This window comes from Hemitrygon akajei, chromosome 21 (genome assembly GCF_048418815.1).
Source record: "Hemitrygon akajei chromosome 21, sHemAka1.3, whole genome shotgun sequence".
NCBI lineage: Eukaryota > Metazoa > Chordata > Chondrichthyes > Myliobatiformes > Dasyatidae > Hemitrygon > Hemitrygon akajei.
Window position 1 is genome coordinate 42,161,298 of NC_133144.1, and position 18,998 is coordinate 42,180,295.

Sequence of the window (18,998 nt, forward strand, 5' to 3'; positions counted from 1 at the left end):
AATTTTTTAAACTGTTTTCTGCTCTCAGTACATTTTTGATACTTAGACACTTTTCATTATTTTTGAAAGCATCTTCACTTTAGAGTTTTTTAACATGTGCCTAAGACTTTTGCACCATCCTGTACTTCCATTCAACCACTTAGCTCTTGACCAACCAGCATAATTCTAACCATTACCTCAGTATGGCAATGATCCTCTGCAATGAGCATGTTCTAAGGTTAAGATAAAGATTAGCTTTATTCGCCACATGTACATTGAAACATACGGTGAAAGGCAGCTCATCTGTGCTGGGGGGCAGCCCACCAGTGTCATTATGCTTCCAGTGCCAACGTAGCATGCCCGTAATTTCCTAACTCATACGCCTTTGGAATGGGGGATGTACCCAGAGGAAACCCATGCAGTCACAAACGTGCTGATCACAGTGCTGTAAGGTGATACGCTAACCACTTAGCCACTGCACCATGGCCATTCTAATTGTGTTCTATTTCATATCATTTATGTTAATGTTTCCCTTCTGAATGCTGTGCCTGTGATACCACTGCAAGTAAGCTTTTGTTGCAGTTAACTTTGACTTTTGAATAACCCTTTAAAATTGTGACATGATTGCTTGTTTAACTTCCATCAGTGTTCTCATCAGTGACCTCCTGATGCCCAAGCATTTTTGTAGCCCAGGTTACAGCCATTTGAGACTGGAATTTAGAAGAATGAGGGGTGATCTTATATAAGATCCCAAGAGGCACAATATGAATCTCAAACAAGGGCATAGAGTCACAAGATTAATGGGCAGTTATTTTAAAACCAAGGCATGGAGGAACTTGTTGTAGGGACTGGTGATTTTTTGGAATTCTCTACACCGGAGGCAAGATCATTAGGGGTATTTAATGAGGAATTAATAATTTTTGAAAGTTTAGGGAATAGAGGACTACTCACTGAAACAGTGTCTGAGGCAGATCAGTTAGGGCCATAGTGAAATCTGGGATGGACTTTGGCTGACTGGCCTATTCTTACTCCTCTTTCCTTGAGACCAGTATCTGATCACTGAGACATGCCAGAGGTTTAGCTCTAACACAACTCTTAGCAGCTTTTCAGGGTTGATCTTAAAACCAAAAGTGAGTAATTCACCATCAGCCTCTAATTGTACGGCTGTGTATCAGGAGCTGGGGGGGACCACGTGGAATGGACAGCCACATTCTTCGTCACTTTTCTTTATTACTTTCATGTCTCCTAGTGATTTACACAAGTCCTTTGTCTATCTGCCACTTCTTGCTAATATATCCTCAGATGTCTGGCCAGTGGATACAGAGGGAACAGAATGAAGAGAGTGGTCTCTGCAGAAAGCAGAGGGGTGGGAAGATGTGACCATTGGTGGGATCATGTTGAATGTAGAGGTTGGTGGGGTGAAAGGTGATGCCTTAGGACATATATGTCAAACTCAAGGCCCGCGGGCCAAATCCGGCCCGCGGTGGAATTATCTTTGGCCCGCGAGATAATATCTAATTACTATTAAAGCTGGCCCCAGTAAGCGAAGCGCCTATGGCGTATGATATGGCTAATGCTGAGTTTATTCAGGTACCAGGTTTTCAGGGTTTTTAATGTTTATTCGGCAGTCTTGCTCGGCAGTTTTCTTCATAAGAAACGGAATTTGTAAAGTGAAACACTTTGTAGTTATAGCAGAGACTGAGACACATGAGAGCAGGCTGAAAAAACGGAGGCAACGAAAGCTGCGTTCGCACGCGTCCGACTGATCCGGCCCGCATGAAGCTGCATTTTGCTCAATCCGGCCCGTGACCTAAAATGAGTTTGACACCCCTGCCTTAGGAAGTCTGCTGATAGGGGAGCGTTAGAGCAGGCGTTCACAAAATGGAGGAGAGGCAGGCGAAGGATCCACTAACTAGGAAAAGACACATTTCTGGAAGTAGGAGGGCAATTCGGATGCTTTGAGAGCAGATGGGGCAGAGATGGAGAAACTGAGCAAATTGGATGGTGACCTTACAGGAGACAGCAGGAGAGGTAGTATAGTCGAGGCTGGTGTGGGTTTGATGCACCATCAATAACTCTCGGAGACGGGAGGCAAACGATAGGCTTTTATTAGCTGCAAAAGTGACCACAACATCTTGGAGACTGAGGGAGGAGCAGTGCCTCCAATCGCCTTTATACAGGGGTCTGTGGGAGGAGCCACAGGAGCAGTCAGCAAGGGGGCATGTCCAGACAGGTATACACATAGTTTACCACAGGGTTGCTAGAAAATGTCAGTGGAAAGTCTGTCTCCTAAGGTGGAGACAGAGAGATCCAGAAAAGAAAGGGAGGTGTCAGAAATGGTGATACACTTTGCTAGAACTGGTAGGAGGACAGAGTGTTAATTTAAATGTGATGGATTATGGTTGAGATTGCAGTGTCCTTGTATACCGTCACTGAAGGAAAACATGTAATGCAGCAAGCAGTTAAGATGGAAAATGTGTTTTCATTGCAAGAGCATTTGAATACAGAATTAAGGATGCCTTGTTGGAATCATACCTTGAGCATTCTGTGCAACTTTGATCACTTCAGCTAAGGATTAAAAGTGTCATAGAGTTCACCAGACTAATTCCTAAAATGTCTGAATTGTCAACCATACAAAGGAGAAATTGGGTTGATCAGTTCTACATTCATACAGCATGGAAATGGGCCATTTGGCTCAGCAGTCCATGCTCTCCAAAATTTCACTGGGGTTTTCAACAATGAAGGGGCTCATTTTTAACTGTGCAAATTGCCTGTTAGGTTAGTCAGTTATGTGGGGAGGATGTGGCCCTCAGGTGAAGGAGCCCTTGAGGAATAAGGGTCACAATATCAAAATATGGAGGAAGATGTTTAGAATTAAGATGAGGAGAAATTTCTTCATTCAGGTAGATCCGTGAAATTCTGTACCAGAGAAGGTTGTGGAGATGGGGTTGCTGAATGGAGTTAAGCAGGAGTTGGAGCAGTTACATTAGCATTTAAAAGTCACTTGATCTGAGACATGGATAGGAAAGATTTAGAATGACATGGCCAAACACGGGCAAGTGGGACTAGCTGAGATGGGCATCTTGGTTGATAAGAACCTGCTTCAGTGCCATTTTGAGACAGGGTACATTAAACGGGGAAGAAGTGGAAAATGGGATTGAAGCAGAGAATCGGCAAGGACTGGTTTGAATTGTAGAACGGGATTGAAGGGCTAAAATATCTGTTCCTGCTCCTGATATCAGTGTGTCTATATCTCCACTGATCTGCTGCTGATCTTTGTTACCTTTGGACTTGACCTGTCAGATCACTCTTGACCATCCTTTTACCTCACACTACCTAAACGCAACCCTGTTCCTCTCATTCCTCCACCCTGGCCACTGCTCTCTGCATTGTCTTACTCTTGTTCTCTCTGTCTGGATTCACATTTCTCCTTTTCCCTTTATACCTCTTTCTTCTTCTCTCTCTCTCTCTCTCTCTCTCTCTCTCTCTCTCTCACTCTCCCTCCCCCTCTCACTCTCCCTCCCCCTCTCTCTGTCTCTCCTTCTCCCTCTCTCTCTGTCTCTTTCTCTCACTCCCTCTCTCTTACTCCATCTTCTCTCTCTCCCTTTCTCTCAGTCCCCCTTTCTCTCTTTCACACTCTCCCTCCCCTCTCTCTCACACATTTTCACACCTCTCTCTCCCCCCCTCTCTCCCTCTCCCCTTCTCTTGCTCTCCCCTCTCTCTCCCTCTCTCTCCCTCTCTCTCTCTCTCTCTCTCTCTCACTCTCTCTCTCTCTCTCTCTCACTCTTCCTCCCCTCTTCCTTTCCCTCTCCACCCTCTCTGTCTCTCTCTCCCTCTCCCCTCTCTCTGTCTTTCTCACTCCCTCTCTCTCCCTCTCTCTCTCTCCCCCTTTCTCTCTCTCACACTCTCCCTCCCCTCTCTCTCACACACCTCTCTCTCTCCCCCTCTCTCTCCCTCTCCCTCTCCCCTTCTCTCTCTCTCCCCTCTCCCTCTCCCCTTTCTCCCTCTCTCTCTCCCTCTCACTCTTCCTCTCCCCCCTCTCCCTTTCCCTCTTCCCCTCTCTGTCTCTTTCTCTCTCTCCATCTCTCTCTCTCTCCCTGTCCCTCTCCCCCCTCTCTGTCTCTTTCTCCCTCTCCCCCCCGCTCTCTCTCTCTCTCCCTCTCCCTCTCTCTCTCTCCTCCTCCCTCTCTCTCTCTCCCCCCCCTCCACCCTCTATCCCTGTCTGCAGTCAGCCATCCTGATTTCTGTCAGTTCTTCAACTGTTTCCTGTGCTGCTCATCACAGGACTTTATTCTCAAGAAGACCGTGATAACCTGACATAATGACTTTTGTCCTCTCTCTTTCTCTCTCTGCACTTACATCCACTATGATAAAGTGCTTTCAGAGGTTGGTTAACTCCTGCCTGAGGAGTGACTTGGATCTGCTCCAATTTGCCTACTGCCACAACTGATACCATTTCATTGGCTCTGGAACATTACAAATTTCCATCTTTCAACCTCTCCATCTCCCTACTTTCTCCTTTAAAAAGCTACCTGAAACTTATCAATCTGACCACGCCTTTGAGTTATCTGCCTGATATCTACAGCTTGTGCTAACTTTGGTTTGTGTGGTAACATTCAGTGTTACCCTGTTGGTTAGTGGGTATGAATGGCAGGCGAATATAATGAGTAGCATTCAGTATCACCTCTTACCCATTGTACAGAGTGACAGCTGTCCCAGTTTGGGAGAACATTACCTGAGTCACCTTCTCTTTTTTATTCATTTTTTCTCATACCCTCTCCAACCATCTCTCTCTCCATCCATCTCAGCTTCTCTTGTCTTCCATTCCATTTCACCGTCATCCTATGTCTCTACGTTCGCCCTCTTGTCTCTCTTTCCTATTTCCTCTCACTTTCTCTCTTTCAACATTTCTCTCAGTCTCTATCAATCTTCATCCATCCTTATTCTGTCTGTTTCTCTCACCATCTTGTTTACCCAGTCTTCATCTCACTCTTCCTTTTTCATTGTCGTACTTGCTCTTTCTATACTTTCTCTGTCTATACTCCATGTCTCTACGTTTCCCTTTATTCCTCTGTTTTCCCTTCAACTTCTACTCTGTCATCATCTCTCTCTCACTCTCCCATTTGCCTCCCTTCCTTTCTTTCTCGCTCTCTCTTTGCCTCCATTCCTCTCTTCCCCCCTATACTCTCTCTGTCTATACTCTACGTCTCTACTTTTCCCTTTATTTCTCTGTTTCCCCTGTACCTTCTTCTCTGTCACCACCTCTCACTCCCTTTCTTTTCCTTTTTGCCTCCCTTCTCTCCCCTCTCCCTTGCCTCCTTTTTCTCTCTCTCTCCATCTTTGCCTCCCTTCCTTTCTTTCTCACTCCCCCTTTGCCTCCCTCCCTTTCTCTTTGAGATAGTGTGTGAGATGTATGAGAGAGAGAGTGATTGTGAACCATGTATTACTCAGCACAGTTCACAATTTCTGTGAAAGTGGAGAGGTTAATGAGTGCGATGTCACTCCTCCCCTTGAAAAACCGACATCCCCTTAACTCCCATTCCCTCCTTCCCTTCCTACAGACAGAAATGAAAAGCAAATAGCAAGGTATTTGAAAAACAAGACTTCATAAATTGGTTCTACTGAGAGTGAGTCTGGGGAATTAGTAATGGAGAATCAGAAGACGTCCAATGAATTAACATTGGTCCTCCATGGAGGATGCTCATAAAGTCTGAGAAAAAATTGTGTATCTGAAACTTAGAGAAATGCAGGAAGATTACACTCAGTGGAAAAGTGGTGTGAGCAAATTGCTGAAGTCTCAGGGTTTTTAATAGAAGTGGCTGGTAACATAGAGGATGTTTTAGTTCAATTTTCCAAAATGACATGAATTCAGTGAAGTTTCCATCATATTGGAAAATAGAAAGTGTCACTCATCGATTCAGAAAAGATAGAGGGAGACTGGAAGAGGGAAGCTATAGCTTGGTTAGCTTAACATCTGTCATGGAGAACTGGTAGAAGCTACTGCTAATGATGTTATAGACGGGTGAGAAAAATTTAGAGTAGACTGGTAAGTTGACATGGCATAAAGCCAAAGTCAAAAGTCAAAATAAAATTTATTATCAGTGTACGTACATATCACCACATACAACCCTGAGATTCTTTTTCTGTGGGTATACTTAGCATATCCATAGAACAGTACCTGTAAACAAGATCAATAAACAACAAACTGTGTGAATGTAAATATAAATAAATAGCAATAAATAACGAGCATGAAGTAACAAGATAAAAGAGTCCTTAAATGAGTGCAGTTATCCCATTTTAATGAAGAGCCTGACGGATGAGGGGTAGTAACTGTTCTGGAACCTGGTGGTGTGAGCCCTGAGGCTCTTGTACCTTCTACCTGATGGCCGCAGTGGTCTGGGTGGTGAGGGTCGTTGGTGATGGATGCTGCTTTTCTTCAGCAATGTTTTTTGTAGATATGCTCAGTGGTTGGGAGGGTTTTGCCCGTGATGTGCTGGCCCAAGTCCGCTACCTTTTGTAAGATTTTCTGTCTGAAGGAAGTAGAGGTGCTGTTGTGCTTTCTTCACAGTTATATTTATTTGATGGGTCCAGGACAGGTCTTCTGAGATAGTGACACCCAGGAAGTTAAAGTTACTGACCATCTCCACCTTAGATCCTCCAATGATTACTGGCTCATGGACCTCTGGTTTCCCCTTTCTCAAGTCTTCTATCAGTTCCTTGGACTTACTGACATTGAGTGAGAGGTTGCTGTTATTACACCACTCAGCCAAATTCTCAATCTCCCTCTTGTCGGCTGATTCATCACCCCCCTTTGATACAGCCCATAAGTGGTGTCATCAGCAAACTTGAATATGGTGTTGGGGCTGTACTTTGCTGCACAGTCACAGGTGTAAAGTGAGTAGAGCAGGGGGTAAGTACACATCCCTGTGGTGCTCCTGTGCTGATGGAGATTGTGGAGATGATGTTTTTGCCATTCCAAACTGACTGGGGTCTACAAGTGAGGAAATCCAAGATCCAATTGCACAAGGGGGTATTGAGGCCCAGGTCTTGAGTTTACTGATTAGTTTTGAGGGGATGGTGGTGTTAAATGCTGAGGTGTACTTGACAAAGAGCATCCTGATGTATGCGTCTTTGCAGTCCAGATGTTCCTGAAAAGCTGACGGGATAGCATCTGCTGCGGACCTGTTGCAAACTGAAGTGGATCAAAGTCACCACTCATTCAGGAGCTGATCTGTTTCAACACCAGCCTGTCAGATCTGTGTGGATGTAACTGCCACTGGGCGATAGTCATGTAGACAGGTTACCACACTCTTTTTGGTCACCGATATGATTGAAGACTGCTTGAAGCAGGTGGGCACCACACTCTGCCGGAGCAAGAGTTTGAAGTTATCCCTGAACACACCAGCCAGTTGGTCAGCACAGGTATTCAGTACTCGGCCGTGTACTCCGTCCGAACCGGGTGCTCTCCTTTGATTCACCACACTGCCACTTTATGTTTTTCACATAAGTTTATAACATAATTTATGTTAAAAACAGGAAGTTATGAAAGGGAAATCAACTTCAACTTAGCAGCTTGCTCAGACTCTAAAACTTTGACAAACTTCTATGGGAGCAGGAGAGTATTCCAACTGGTTGCATCACAGCCTGGTATGGAAACAGTAATGCCCAATGAAGGAAAAGCTGACAAATAATAGTGAACACAACCCAGTTCATCGCAGGAAAAAAACCTCCCCACTATTAGGCACATCTACAAGAAGCACTGCCACAAAAAAGCAGCATCCGTTATCGAGGAAACCCCCCCCCCCACTCCCCCCGCATTCAGACCGTGCTCTCGTCTCGCTGCTGTCAGCAGGAAGGAGGCACAGGAGCCTTAGGTCCCACACCACCATGATAAGGAACAGTTATTATCCCTCAAGCATTATGCCCCTCAACCAGTGTGGATAACTTCACTCACCTCAACAATGAACTGATTCCACAAACTATGGACTCACTTTCAAGGATTCCACAATTCGTGTTCTCAGTATTGCTTATTTACTTCTTTATTTTGTATTTGCGCAGTTTGTCATCTTTTGCACACTGGTTGTTTGTTCATCTTTATTTGTATTTACATTTTCTTTAATACCATTGTATTTCTTTGTTCTACTGTGAATGCCTGCATGAAATGTAGTAATATGCTAATATGTAATACTAATGTAGTATTTGCTAATATGTGCATACTCTGATAGTAAATTTACCTTGAACTTTCACATTAATTGGAGATTATAGAAATATCGTGTGCTGTGGATAAAGGAGTACCAGTCCTGTCTGCTGAAGAGTCTCGGCCCCAAACGTCGACCATACTCTTTTCCATAGATGCTGCCTGGCCTGCCGAGTTCCTCCAGCATTTTGTGTGTGTTGCTCGGATTTCCGGCGTCTGCATATTCTCTCTTACTGGTGGATATACTGTACTTCGAGTTACAGTAGCGGGTGGCCCTGTGGCACAGCTGAAGAGCCACTCCCTCGTAGCGCCAGAGACTTGGGTTCGATTCGTTTGGGAGCTTTCGGCGTGGAGTTCGTGTGCTCTTCCTGCGGCCCAGTAGATTTACCTAGGCCTCCAGTTTCCTCCCACACCCCTACTGTAGGCTAATCGGTCACTGTGAATAACCGCCAATGAGTAGGGAGGTGTGGAATCTGGGGGGAGTTGGTGGGAAAGTGGAGAGAATAAAAGGATGTAGATCTTGTATAAATATCTGGTTGATGGTCAGCAGAGACGGTAAGATGAAGGGTCTGTTTACCTTTTGTATTTCTCCAAATCTTTCTGACATTTAATAAGGTGCAGCATTAAGATTATTGTGCAAGCTCAAAGCTGATGGTGTAGGAGGAAGCATATTGGTGTGAACAGAAGATTGGCTGGCTAACAGAAAACAGGAAAGAGATATAAATGGGTCTTTTTCTGTTTGGCAAGATATAACAAGTGATGTGCCACAGGAATCAGTGCTGAAGCCTCAACGTTTTACAACTTACATAAATGATGTGAATGAAGGCACTGAGGTGCGGTTATAAAACTTGTATTTGGTTTGTGAGAATTGTTGGAGAAAGGAATTGCTGTCTACCTCAAAACAATGCTATGTCATGGGGCAGCAATCTATTAAAAACATTGCTTTAAAGCAGAGGTATTTGCACACCTCCGTTCTGTAGCATAGCCTTCGGTACGATGAGATGGGAATGGCTTTTACAAATGTCAACAATGAGTACTGTGCCACAGAATGGTTTAGCTCAGCTCAGGAACTGATATGAGACCATAAAGGAGATGGTTCTCATCTCAGAAGTGAGGGACTTTCTTGCAAAGTCTGTTCAAGAATCATGACAAAGAAAAGTGTCTTTATAATATTGATTATTTAAAATAATCACCTCAAAATTTCAGTGGTAGAAAAATAGTTTTTTAAAAGTATATATTGGAAGGAGATATACAGTGGCGTTTAAGAATGTCGCAACCAGGGGTTGATTTGCAAAAGAGTTTTTCGTCAGTTGGTATACGGACTGTATTTTCTCTTTTTCTCAGTGTCACCCCTCACGCGTGTGTTTTGTCCTTGGATTGTTTACTTTTGATGTCTGATTGTTTGTCTGCGCACCAGCTCTGGGTTTTCACCATGTGTTGCAGGTGTCTCATTTCAGATCCTGAGGATTGTTAAACTTTGTTTTTAATCACCTGTATTCAACTTGGGATATTTTAATTTGTATGGTATTGTCAATGTCCAGAGTTCCTGCGTGCTCCAGGGTGTATTTCAAGGGGGCATGCCTACCCCTCTTTGTTGAGTTGTTGAGGTCCCTTGTCAGGAGAAACCCAGACCGAGTCCTTCTGTGTATTGTGAGTGATTTCAGCTCGTCAAGGTTTTGTAGTGTTTGCCTGAGCTCTTGTTCATTTTATTAGTTAATTTTTGTAATGGATCTTTAGTTTTGTTTGAATCGCTGAAGTCTCTGTGATTCCTACACTGGAGTTCGCTAGTGCTCCTCAGAAAGAGGCTGTTAGATAGGCAAGGAGTGAAGGAAGATGGATCACGTGCACGCAGAAGGGTTTTGATTAATTCGCCGTCATGTTCAGCACCAATATTATGGGCTGAACGGCTTGGCCTCTGCTGTCATGTTCTACGTTCAGTGCTATAATGAAAGTAGGTTGCACAGACAAAGTAAGGAGGCATAAAGAGATTAAGTGGGCAAAGGGCTGGCGAATGGAGTCAGATGTGGGAAAATGAGAAATCTCTCATTTTGGCAGTGAAAATAAAAATGAATAGGTATAATCTGAATGGTGAGGAATTCCTGTGCTCAGTGATAGATAGAGAAGGATTTTGGTCTAGTGCAGGATTCTCAAAAGGATCAAGTAGTGAGGGAAGCTAACAGAACAATTCCCTTTTTGTGAGGGCAATTGAATATTGAAGTATGTCTCAGTTTTATTGGGTATGGTGGGATGAAATTTGGGTATTGTGTAAGAAATGATGCAGCTGTGTGGTAAACATTTCAGCAAAGATTAATTGGATTGATCACCAGGAGCGGGTGAGTTTTATGAGATTACCAGTGCAGAGTAAGGCTCCTTCTTTGCCATCAAGCACTCCCCGAGTCTGTGTAACACAGATTAGGTGGAGAATAGAGCTTCTTTCACTCGAGTTTCTCAGTCTCTAAATTAATTATCGGATAAATTCACTGTATAACTAAAATACCTTCCACTATCACAGTCAGTTTATCTTGTTTGTAGTCCCCAAGCTGCGTTCAGAATTAATCACAAGGTCTTAATCCTTGCTGGAGAGTGGATTGCAAAATCCACACTTTGCTTCTGGGTCTCATCATAACACAGGGTCTGGTTTCAGTAGGTTCAATCGGTACATTTGATGTCAGGGAAATGTATACAATATACATCCTGAAATTCTTTGGGGTTCGGGTATGTGCTTCCATCTCTTACTGCAGGCTGACCAGGGCCCACTATTATTCCAACCGCCAGACTCAGAGGGAGGAATTTTGACCTGACACCTTTGCATTTCCATTGACATTTGCTGGGGTATCTGACGGGCTGGTCCAGCATCACAAACCTGGCAGTGTCCTCTCGTGAAAGAGGTCCACTGACTGAAATTCAGGCAAAGGGAGAGATTGGACAGGCTCGGGCTTTATTCCTTGGATGTAGGAGACTGAGAGGAGACCTTCAAGAGGTGCATAAGATTATTCGGGGCATAGAAAGGATAAATGTTCACAGTCTTTTCCCCCAAGGAAAGGAAGCCAAACATAAGAGGATATCGATTTAAGATGAGAGGGGAAAGATTTAAACGGCACTTGAGGGGCAACTTTTTTTACAGACAGGTTGGAACAAGCTGCCAGAGGAAGTCATGGAGTCCAGTACAATAACATTTAAAAGACACTCAGACAGGTGCACAGATAAGAAAGATTTAAAAAGATAGGAACTAAATCAAAACAAATAGGACTAACAGATGGCCATCTTCTCAGCAAGGAGGGGTTGGGTGGAAGAGCGTGTTGCTTTGCGATATTACTCAATGATTCTATGACACTATATCTGTCTGTGGGACATTTACCTCAAGGCTCCATCTGACAACGTCCTGGACAAGTATCTTAAGACTGAGCACAGTCACCATTCCCTGACACCATCACTCATGCATTTGCTTTCTCCCCAGGTGCAAGGAAGGATACCAGGGTGTTCGGTGTGACCAGTACTTGCCGAAAACTGACTCTATCCTATCTGACCCAAGTATGTGGAATGTTTTCTTCCTTCAATGTGAGTTTCTGATTGCAGCTGTTACTATGGAGATAACACTTTGCTGTAAAGGTTTAGAGTTGAATGAAAAGCAGAGAATTTCATGGCCTTGAGATTAACCAAACAGGAGAGTACAGAGGTCATGTGATCCCAACAACAAGAGGTCATGTGATGCAGGATTGCCAGTCACCTGGGCACTTTCAGATGGACGGTGTGCTCTCCACTAGTGAAACAACTCTCGTATTTGGGAGTCACAAAGACTGGCACGGTTACTGAAGGAGACTTAGTGAACACCATGGTGTACCATGTTCGGCTGACCAGCTCCAGTTACTCCAATACACGCATGCACACAACCTATCCAGCATGTGGCGCTGTTCAGGGAGTGCAAATGTTGAATGAAACATATTCTGTGCATAGTGGCTATCATCAGGAGCTTCTCTCTGTGCAAAGCCATCTCTGTGACCACCAGGTGGGATAACAGTAAGCTTATGATGAGATAACTGCAAGATTATAGTAGAATCAGGTTTTAAAAAAGTCTCCCAGAAAAGCTACCCCTCATACAGGTGAAAACAGACATACATAATTAGTCACAAGTGCACAACCAAACTATATTACTAATATTTCCAAATTCAATTCATATTTAATCTGTATCATATTTCCTCCACTCATCTTGAGTGTCACGACACAGGTTGCACAGACAGATCGCCATGGAGGAAAGGTCTCTAGGGGTGTGGCTTCCTTCACTACACCCGTTTCAGCTACGAGTGAGAAACGATCCACAGTTCATCCGATGGTCTTGGGTGAAAGTTATCCTGAAGACCCATAGATGAAATTGGTCTATTGTGATCAATGGCACGTCCTGGTAAGCACCTTCCACGGGTGACAAGATCGTCTTCAAACAGCAACCATGAGCTCAGGCAACATGCTGTCCCTTCTGTTTTGCTTCTTTGTAACACGAGGGTGTGCTAACCTCTGACTTCACCAGATCCAAATGTTTTCTGAGATGTCCGCCTATCAGTAACTCAGTAGGGTCTGTCCTCTGGTTGTGTATTGTACACAACTAGTGACATCATCAACTTATGTCTCAGTTTCTCCCCTTTTCATCTTCCTTAATCCTCCTCGGCAGTCTGAATGGTCTTTCTGCTCAACCATTCAGTGTGCCCCGACAGTACAAGTCCACACTCTTGATCCTACTCCTCCCGATGAACGAGGAGATTCAGTGCTAATCAAGTTGCTTCTGTTGTCCTTTAAATAAGCTGGGAGAGCATGCGAAACAAAGGTCATCTCCAGTTTCCTAATGGCTCCTGCAGGAACTGTTCCCCTCCACTCAGAATGAGCACCTGCATGATCGTTGTTCCCGTATGAGGAGAGGCAAAACCCATAGGTATGCTCAGCCTGGGCCAGGGGCTGGGAGAAGTTACCAGTGTGTCTGTGTATTATCCTCGACATTGAGTATTTTCCTTCACTGTGACCAGTAACCATTCACACTAATCTTTACACTCTGACTGAGGCCATTAGAGGCCTCCCCTTGGATTCACCAAAAATAGCTTCTAGAAGCTTGTAGTCCATAAGGATTGTAATGTGTTGGCCATTACAGTGTTCATGAGACTTTGTAATTTCATACCCAGTATTTACTGTACATCTTCTTTGCCTTGTTTCTCTGCTTTGATAAGGGACCTTAATGCAATATTAATTAGTCACTCAACTCCAATCTTTACTGACAGCAACTCTGCTTGGTGACCAGCAGCGATCCCACAGAACCAAAAATGAATTGAACCTGTGAAATCAGCAGCAGTAGCCTCAGTTCTTAGAACACAGCTTTATCCACTTCTGTGTTCTACTGTGGTCAGCGGTGATTTTCATCAAGACAGCAGCAAACACCCAAGGCAGGTGAGAAATCTTAAGCAGGCCTTCAACTCCATCACTGGTTGGGCATGTTGCATCCAACCCTACTCTATCTTGGTTTTCAACTTGATGGTGTCTATCCTACGCAAGACAGAAAGAGGCAGCAAATATATGCCTGCCTTATCCCGACTGTACTCTGGCTCCTCAGAATCATCAAAGTACATCTTCTAGGTTCTTATTTTGCTCCTGCTCTATTTTTCAAGGCACTGAGATTTCCTCTGGATTGCTTCCAATGTCTGGCAGACCTTGGATCAGAATAGTAATTGCCCTCTTGAGAAGACCCAGAACTGCTGTTATGCCACATGAAAGCCTGGTGGATTAGTGGCATTAAGCCTATGGACCCGCACTCAGTGACCACTTTATTAGTTACTTCCTCTGCATTATAAAGTGGCCACTGTGTATATGTCCATGGCCTTCTGCTGCTGTAACCCATCCACTTCAAGGTTCAACATGTTGTGCATTCAGAGATGCTCTTCTGCACACCACTGTTGTAACGTGTGGTTATTTGAGTTACTGTCCCCTTCCTGTCAGCTTGCACCGTTGTCTGGCCGTTCTCCTCCATGATCTCCCATTAACAAGGCATTTTCACCCACAGGACCGCTGCTCACTGGGTGCTTTTCATTTCTTGCACCATTCTTTGTAAATTCTAGAGACAACTATGCATGAAAATCCCAGGAGATCAGCAGTTCCTGAGATACTCAAACTGCCCCATCTGGCACCAACTATCATTGCACAGTCAAAGTCACTTAGATCACATTTCTTCCTAATTCTGATGTTTGGTCTGAACATCAACTGAAACTCTTGACCATGTCTGCATGCTTTTATGCATTGAGTTGCTGCCACATGATTGGCTGCTCAGATATTTGCAGGTTTAAAGGTGTACCTAATAAAATGGCCACTGCTTGTATGTGTTCACTCATCCGATCCACATTGTGAGCCGCTACAAGGATAAGATTTTCCTCCGGAAATGTCCTCAGGTACCAAAGAATCAGCCGTGTCTTAGCAATGCTGGCTCTTCTGTTGACCGTTTGGTTACCTTGTGCATACTTAGTGTTACGTACCCCGTAACTGGGTCACTTACCAGCAAAGATAGAGAGGTCCGTTGAAGTCTGATGGTACTATTTTTAACAGTATTTATTGATAAAAATACACAAAATAATATCAATGCAAACATACAGATAATATACTTCGTCAATACTAAATCTAAAAGCGCGGGTGTAATAATCATCAATAAGTAATAGCTCTATCGTTGTCTAGGGGATAATGTATTGTCCGATGGAAATATAAAAGTCACTGTAGTTCATTCAAGCTGCAGCTTTTTGGTTGGAGAGAAAGACGGGTTAAAACTTGCCCATTCCTTTTATGATGTCAATCCTTCGAGAGTCGTTGGGAGTTGATTTCCCCGTTGTTAGCTAAAAACCGTTCTCCCGTGGTAAAGGCCCACTGACTCCGGGGCAAATGGAAACGGACGCACGTGGCCTTCCCCCCCCCCCCGGTTTTTGCTATTACGGGATCGCTAGCGTTTCTTCTGGTGCGTCTGAAGGGGCTGTTCCTCAGACCCTCTTTTATCCTGACTCACAGGGTCTCAGATGTCAATCAGGGTGGGATGATGCAATCCCTCCACCAACCCCCCCTCGGTTCATTGCCTGGGGGCTTCGATGCATCGTACAGGATTCAATACACAAGTCCATCTCCAAGAGACAATAGCCGTTATCAATGGTTCCGCCTTTCAGAGGCCAGGACACATTCCAAACTCTTTGTGGATTCTGCATGTCTTTCTCTCATTTCCTGGGTCTCCTGACTCGAATCAATAGCGATCCTGCCATTCTCAAAAAGGAGGGGGCCACGGGCGTAACACCCCCTTTCTTCAACGCATTTTTACCATCGGTAAAAACGGAGTAACACAGAGTCTTGCAGGATTTTAGAATCTAACACAATACAAAAGCTTTTCCTTTCACTACAGAGTAATACAGTTATACATTCAATTCAGTATCTAGATGGTTACCGATTACATTGTCACTTCCTTTAATACCTTAACATCTTGTACCCTACTAAAGTCTTGTAGCATCAGACTCCAATTTAGTAACCACCTATTTTTTTCTTTCCTTCAGCAAACAAAACTAACGAGTTGTGATCTTAAGCTTACGTGTATACTACAAAAGTTCATGCAAATACTAATCTTTATGTTGCTTTCAAACTTAACAGGCAGGCTTCCATGGGGGTTATCTTTTATTATTCACAGGCTTTGTCGAAATCCCTTAAAACCGGTTTCTGCTATTTAAAAATGGCGTCCCCATTAACCCTCGCCTCTTTTCCGGTTACTTCCCACGTGGGGGGCTGGTGCACCCTGGCGAAATAGGCTTTTATCCGTTCCTTCCATAGGAGTGATTTTATCAACAATGTGTTCCAAACTTAGCCCATTTCCCGAATTTCCACCCAATTCCTTAATTTTACTCAAGTTGCTAGTTTTCTCTTCAGGACCCCTGAGGCTAGTGGGTCTCGATACCAGCGATCCCTCTTTGTTCAAACAGCATTTCGAATTCTGCGGTTTCACACCACACTCTGGAATAACAATAGCGTGTGGGGTCCCTTTACCGTCCAACTCAATCTGTAATGGATCCACAGGTGCCGTGGTACCAAGCCTTTGTCCCTGTAGCCTGGTGGCTGTTTCTAATATCAATTCAGACTTTAAACTTTCTTCATTCGATTTGGAAACCACACTTTTCCCTTTTCCTGCAATAATAATGGTCACTTCACCACCCGCTATCTCCTCGCTAACCTTTAACACCTCTTCGAGCTCAAACACCTGGGAACTCTCACTTCCCACTTACCGAGGTTAACCCTTTCTTCACTGAACCAAGTCTATCTGACCCACAGGGACTGCATTCCTTTTCAACTGAATCAAATACCTCAGCCTTTTTCTGAGCTTCATTACTAGGTTCAGTACCACGTGCATCCACATCTTGGACACACTCAAACGGGACATTTGCCTCTTCCAGGCTTTCAATACCCGTACCCAGTCCAAATTCTAAATTCCCCTGATTCTCCCAGCTGCTCTCTGGGCAACTCCCTTCCGGAGTAAACTCAACCCCGCGGGCTGAAACAACCTCATCTGCCAACCCAGCAGACTTCTTCAAGGTAATGGCATCCTTTCATCTGGGACTGCCCTGATTTCATTATCGGGAACACCTTTAGAACGTTCCACTTCTTCATACAGTTCTGCAAAGCCAGACAGATCATCCATGTCCAACCCTGGACCTTTTAACAGCTTTACCTGTTTCTCATCTTCATTTCGTGCCTCTAGCACTTCACTCCTCGCTAAGGTAAGGGCTACCTCCTCTCCCTTACTCTCTTTCACTTTACTACTCTCTGTTTTACCACCCTCCAAACCCTCGTGGTACAGGGTCGGTAAAAACGTCTCGGCCAAATCGATACTGGCCAGATTTAAACTGCTCTCATTCTCAGCTGCCTTTCTCGACATGCTGTGAGTGACCGCGCATGCGGGATAGATCTTGGAATCTAGGGGCGGGACCTCCACCGGCCGGCTCGTCAGCGTCATTGCTGACCAAACCTTACCACCGGCTAAATCGTTACCCAGAAGGACGTCCGCGTCAGTTCTCGGGAATTCTGATCGCACCCCCATTTCAACTGGTCCAGAGACTAGCTCGCAATTCATAATGATCTTATGCAAGGGCACCATTTCTGTCCCTTTTCCTATTCCTTTCACAGCTACCACTCCCGTCTTGCGACCAAAATCTAGTACCTTACTGCTAATCAATGACAGTTCAGCACCCTTGTCTCTCCAGATCCGTACTGGAACTGGTGTACCTCCCTCCCTCACAGACACGGTTCCATTTGACATACAAGTCTCAGACCCTTCTCGTACTCTGTCTACTCGGGGATTTCTTGTCGATTTACTGATTACCATGGCACATCCGATAGGGACTGCTGCTTTCCCTCTTCCTGTCTCCTTCCTCGGAGCAAAGCACCTAGATGCAATATGTCCCCCCTTTCCACAATTAAAACAGGTCAAGCCCGGAAATCTCTGGCCATCCTGCCTCTCCTCCCCAACCTTACCACTAGCTCCCGGCGGGACCTCTGCCTCAGCCGGCGGACTTTCTCTATCGTTCCCATGGTCTCTCTGGGAACTTTTATTCGAGGAAAACTTTGACTTGTGGGTTAGGGCATATTCATCTACGAACCTAGCAAATTCTGAGATGGACTTATTCGGTTTCTCATTCAAATACATCCGGATATCCTCCGAAACACAACCTTTAAATTCCTCAATCAGAATTAACTCCCTGAGACGCCAAAAATCCTCTTCCACTATCTCTGCTGTGCACCAACGGTCCAAGAGCACACCCTTCTCATAGGCAAATTCGGTATATGTCTGATTCCACCCTTTCTTTAAATTTCTGAACTTTTGTCTATACGCTTCAGGTACTAACTCATAACTCCGGAGAATGGCCGCCTTTACTTTGTCATAACTCTCCTCCTCTTCCTCCTCCATGGACAATGCCGTATATGCCCGCTGTGCCTTCCCTTTTAACACACCTTGTAACAACGCCACCCACTGATCTCTGGGCCACTTCTGATTCACTGCCACCTTTTCAAAAAGCAAGAAATAACTATCAACATCCGTCTCCTCGAACGGAGGTACTAACCTCAACTCCCGACTAACATTAAACCGCTCCTCTCGGTCTGACCCCTGAACTCGTTGCTCTTGCCTTAACTTCTCCATCTCCAAGTCATGTTTCCTCTGTTTCTCTGCCTCCCTCTCCTTCTCGGCCCTTTCCTTCTCTTTCTCAGCTCTTTCCCTCTCTTTCTCTCTCTCTCTCTCTCTCTCTCTCGGCTCTTTCTTTCTCCTTCTCAGCTCTTTCCCTCTCTTTCTCTCTCGCTCTCTCTCGGCTCCTTCTTTCTCCTTCTCAGGTGCTTCCAGCTGTTTTAACTGAATTTCGTGCTCTCTTTGTTTCTCAGCTCTTTCCTGCTCCCGTTTCACCTCTAACTCCTTTAGCTGGAGCGCATGCTCCCTTTCTCTCTCGGCCCTTTCTTTCTCCTTCTTAGCTCTTTCCCTCTCTTTCTCTCTCTCTCTCTCTCGGCTCTTTCTTTCTCTAACTCTAACTGAGCCGTCCCACTAGCTGGTACCTTTTCAGGGATATTTTCCAATACCTCAGCTGCAAACACATTCTTCCCAATATAATACTGAGTTATTGCCCTTCGCACCTCCCGCTTTTTCATTGACAACCTCACCTCTGCGAGGTTTAACCCCTTCGCCAAATTTATCAAGTCTGATTTGGTGGCCGCCTCTAACGCTTCCAGAGTCGGGTTTTCTATAAATTCACCCAAGTCCATCTTTGCTGGTTTCCCGTCTGGCTACCTG

The 18,998-nt window shown here is 44.7% G+C and overlaps 1 protein-coding gene across 3 annotated transcripts in view; it reads left to right on the plus strand.

The window, feature by feature from the left end:
- LOC140714254 (pro-neuregulin-3, membrane-bound isoform-like) overlaps window positions 1-18,998 on the plus strand; it is a 661,105-nt gene that overhangs the window by 621,932 nt on the left and 20,175 nt on the right. For all 3 annotated transcript variants that reach the window (XM_073025309.1, XM_073025310.1, XM_073025308.1), the window contains exon 3: window positions 11,634-11,707. In XM_073025309.1, the coding sequence (XP_072881410.1) occupies window positions 11,634-11,707 (74 nt within the window). The remainder of the gene's footprint in view (window positions 1-11,633; window positions 11,708-18,998) is intronic.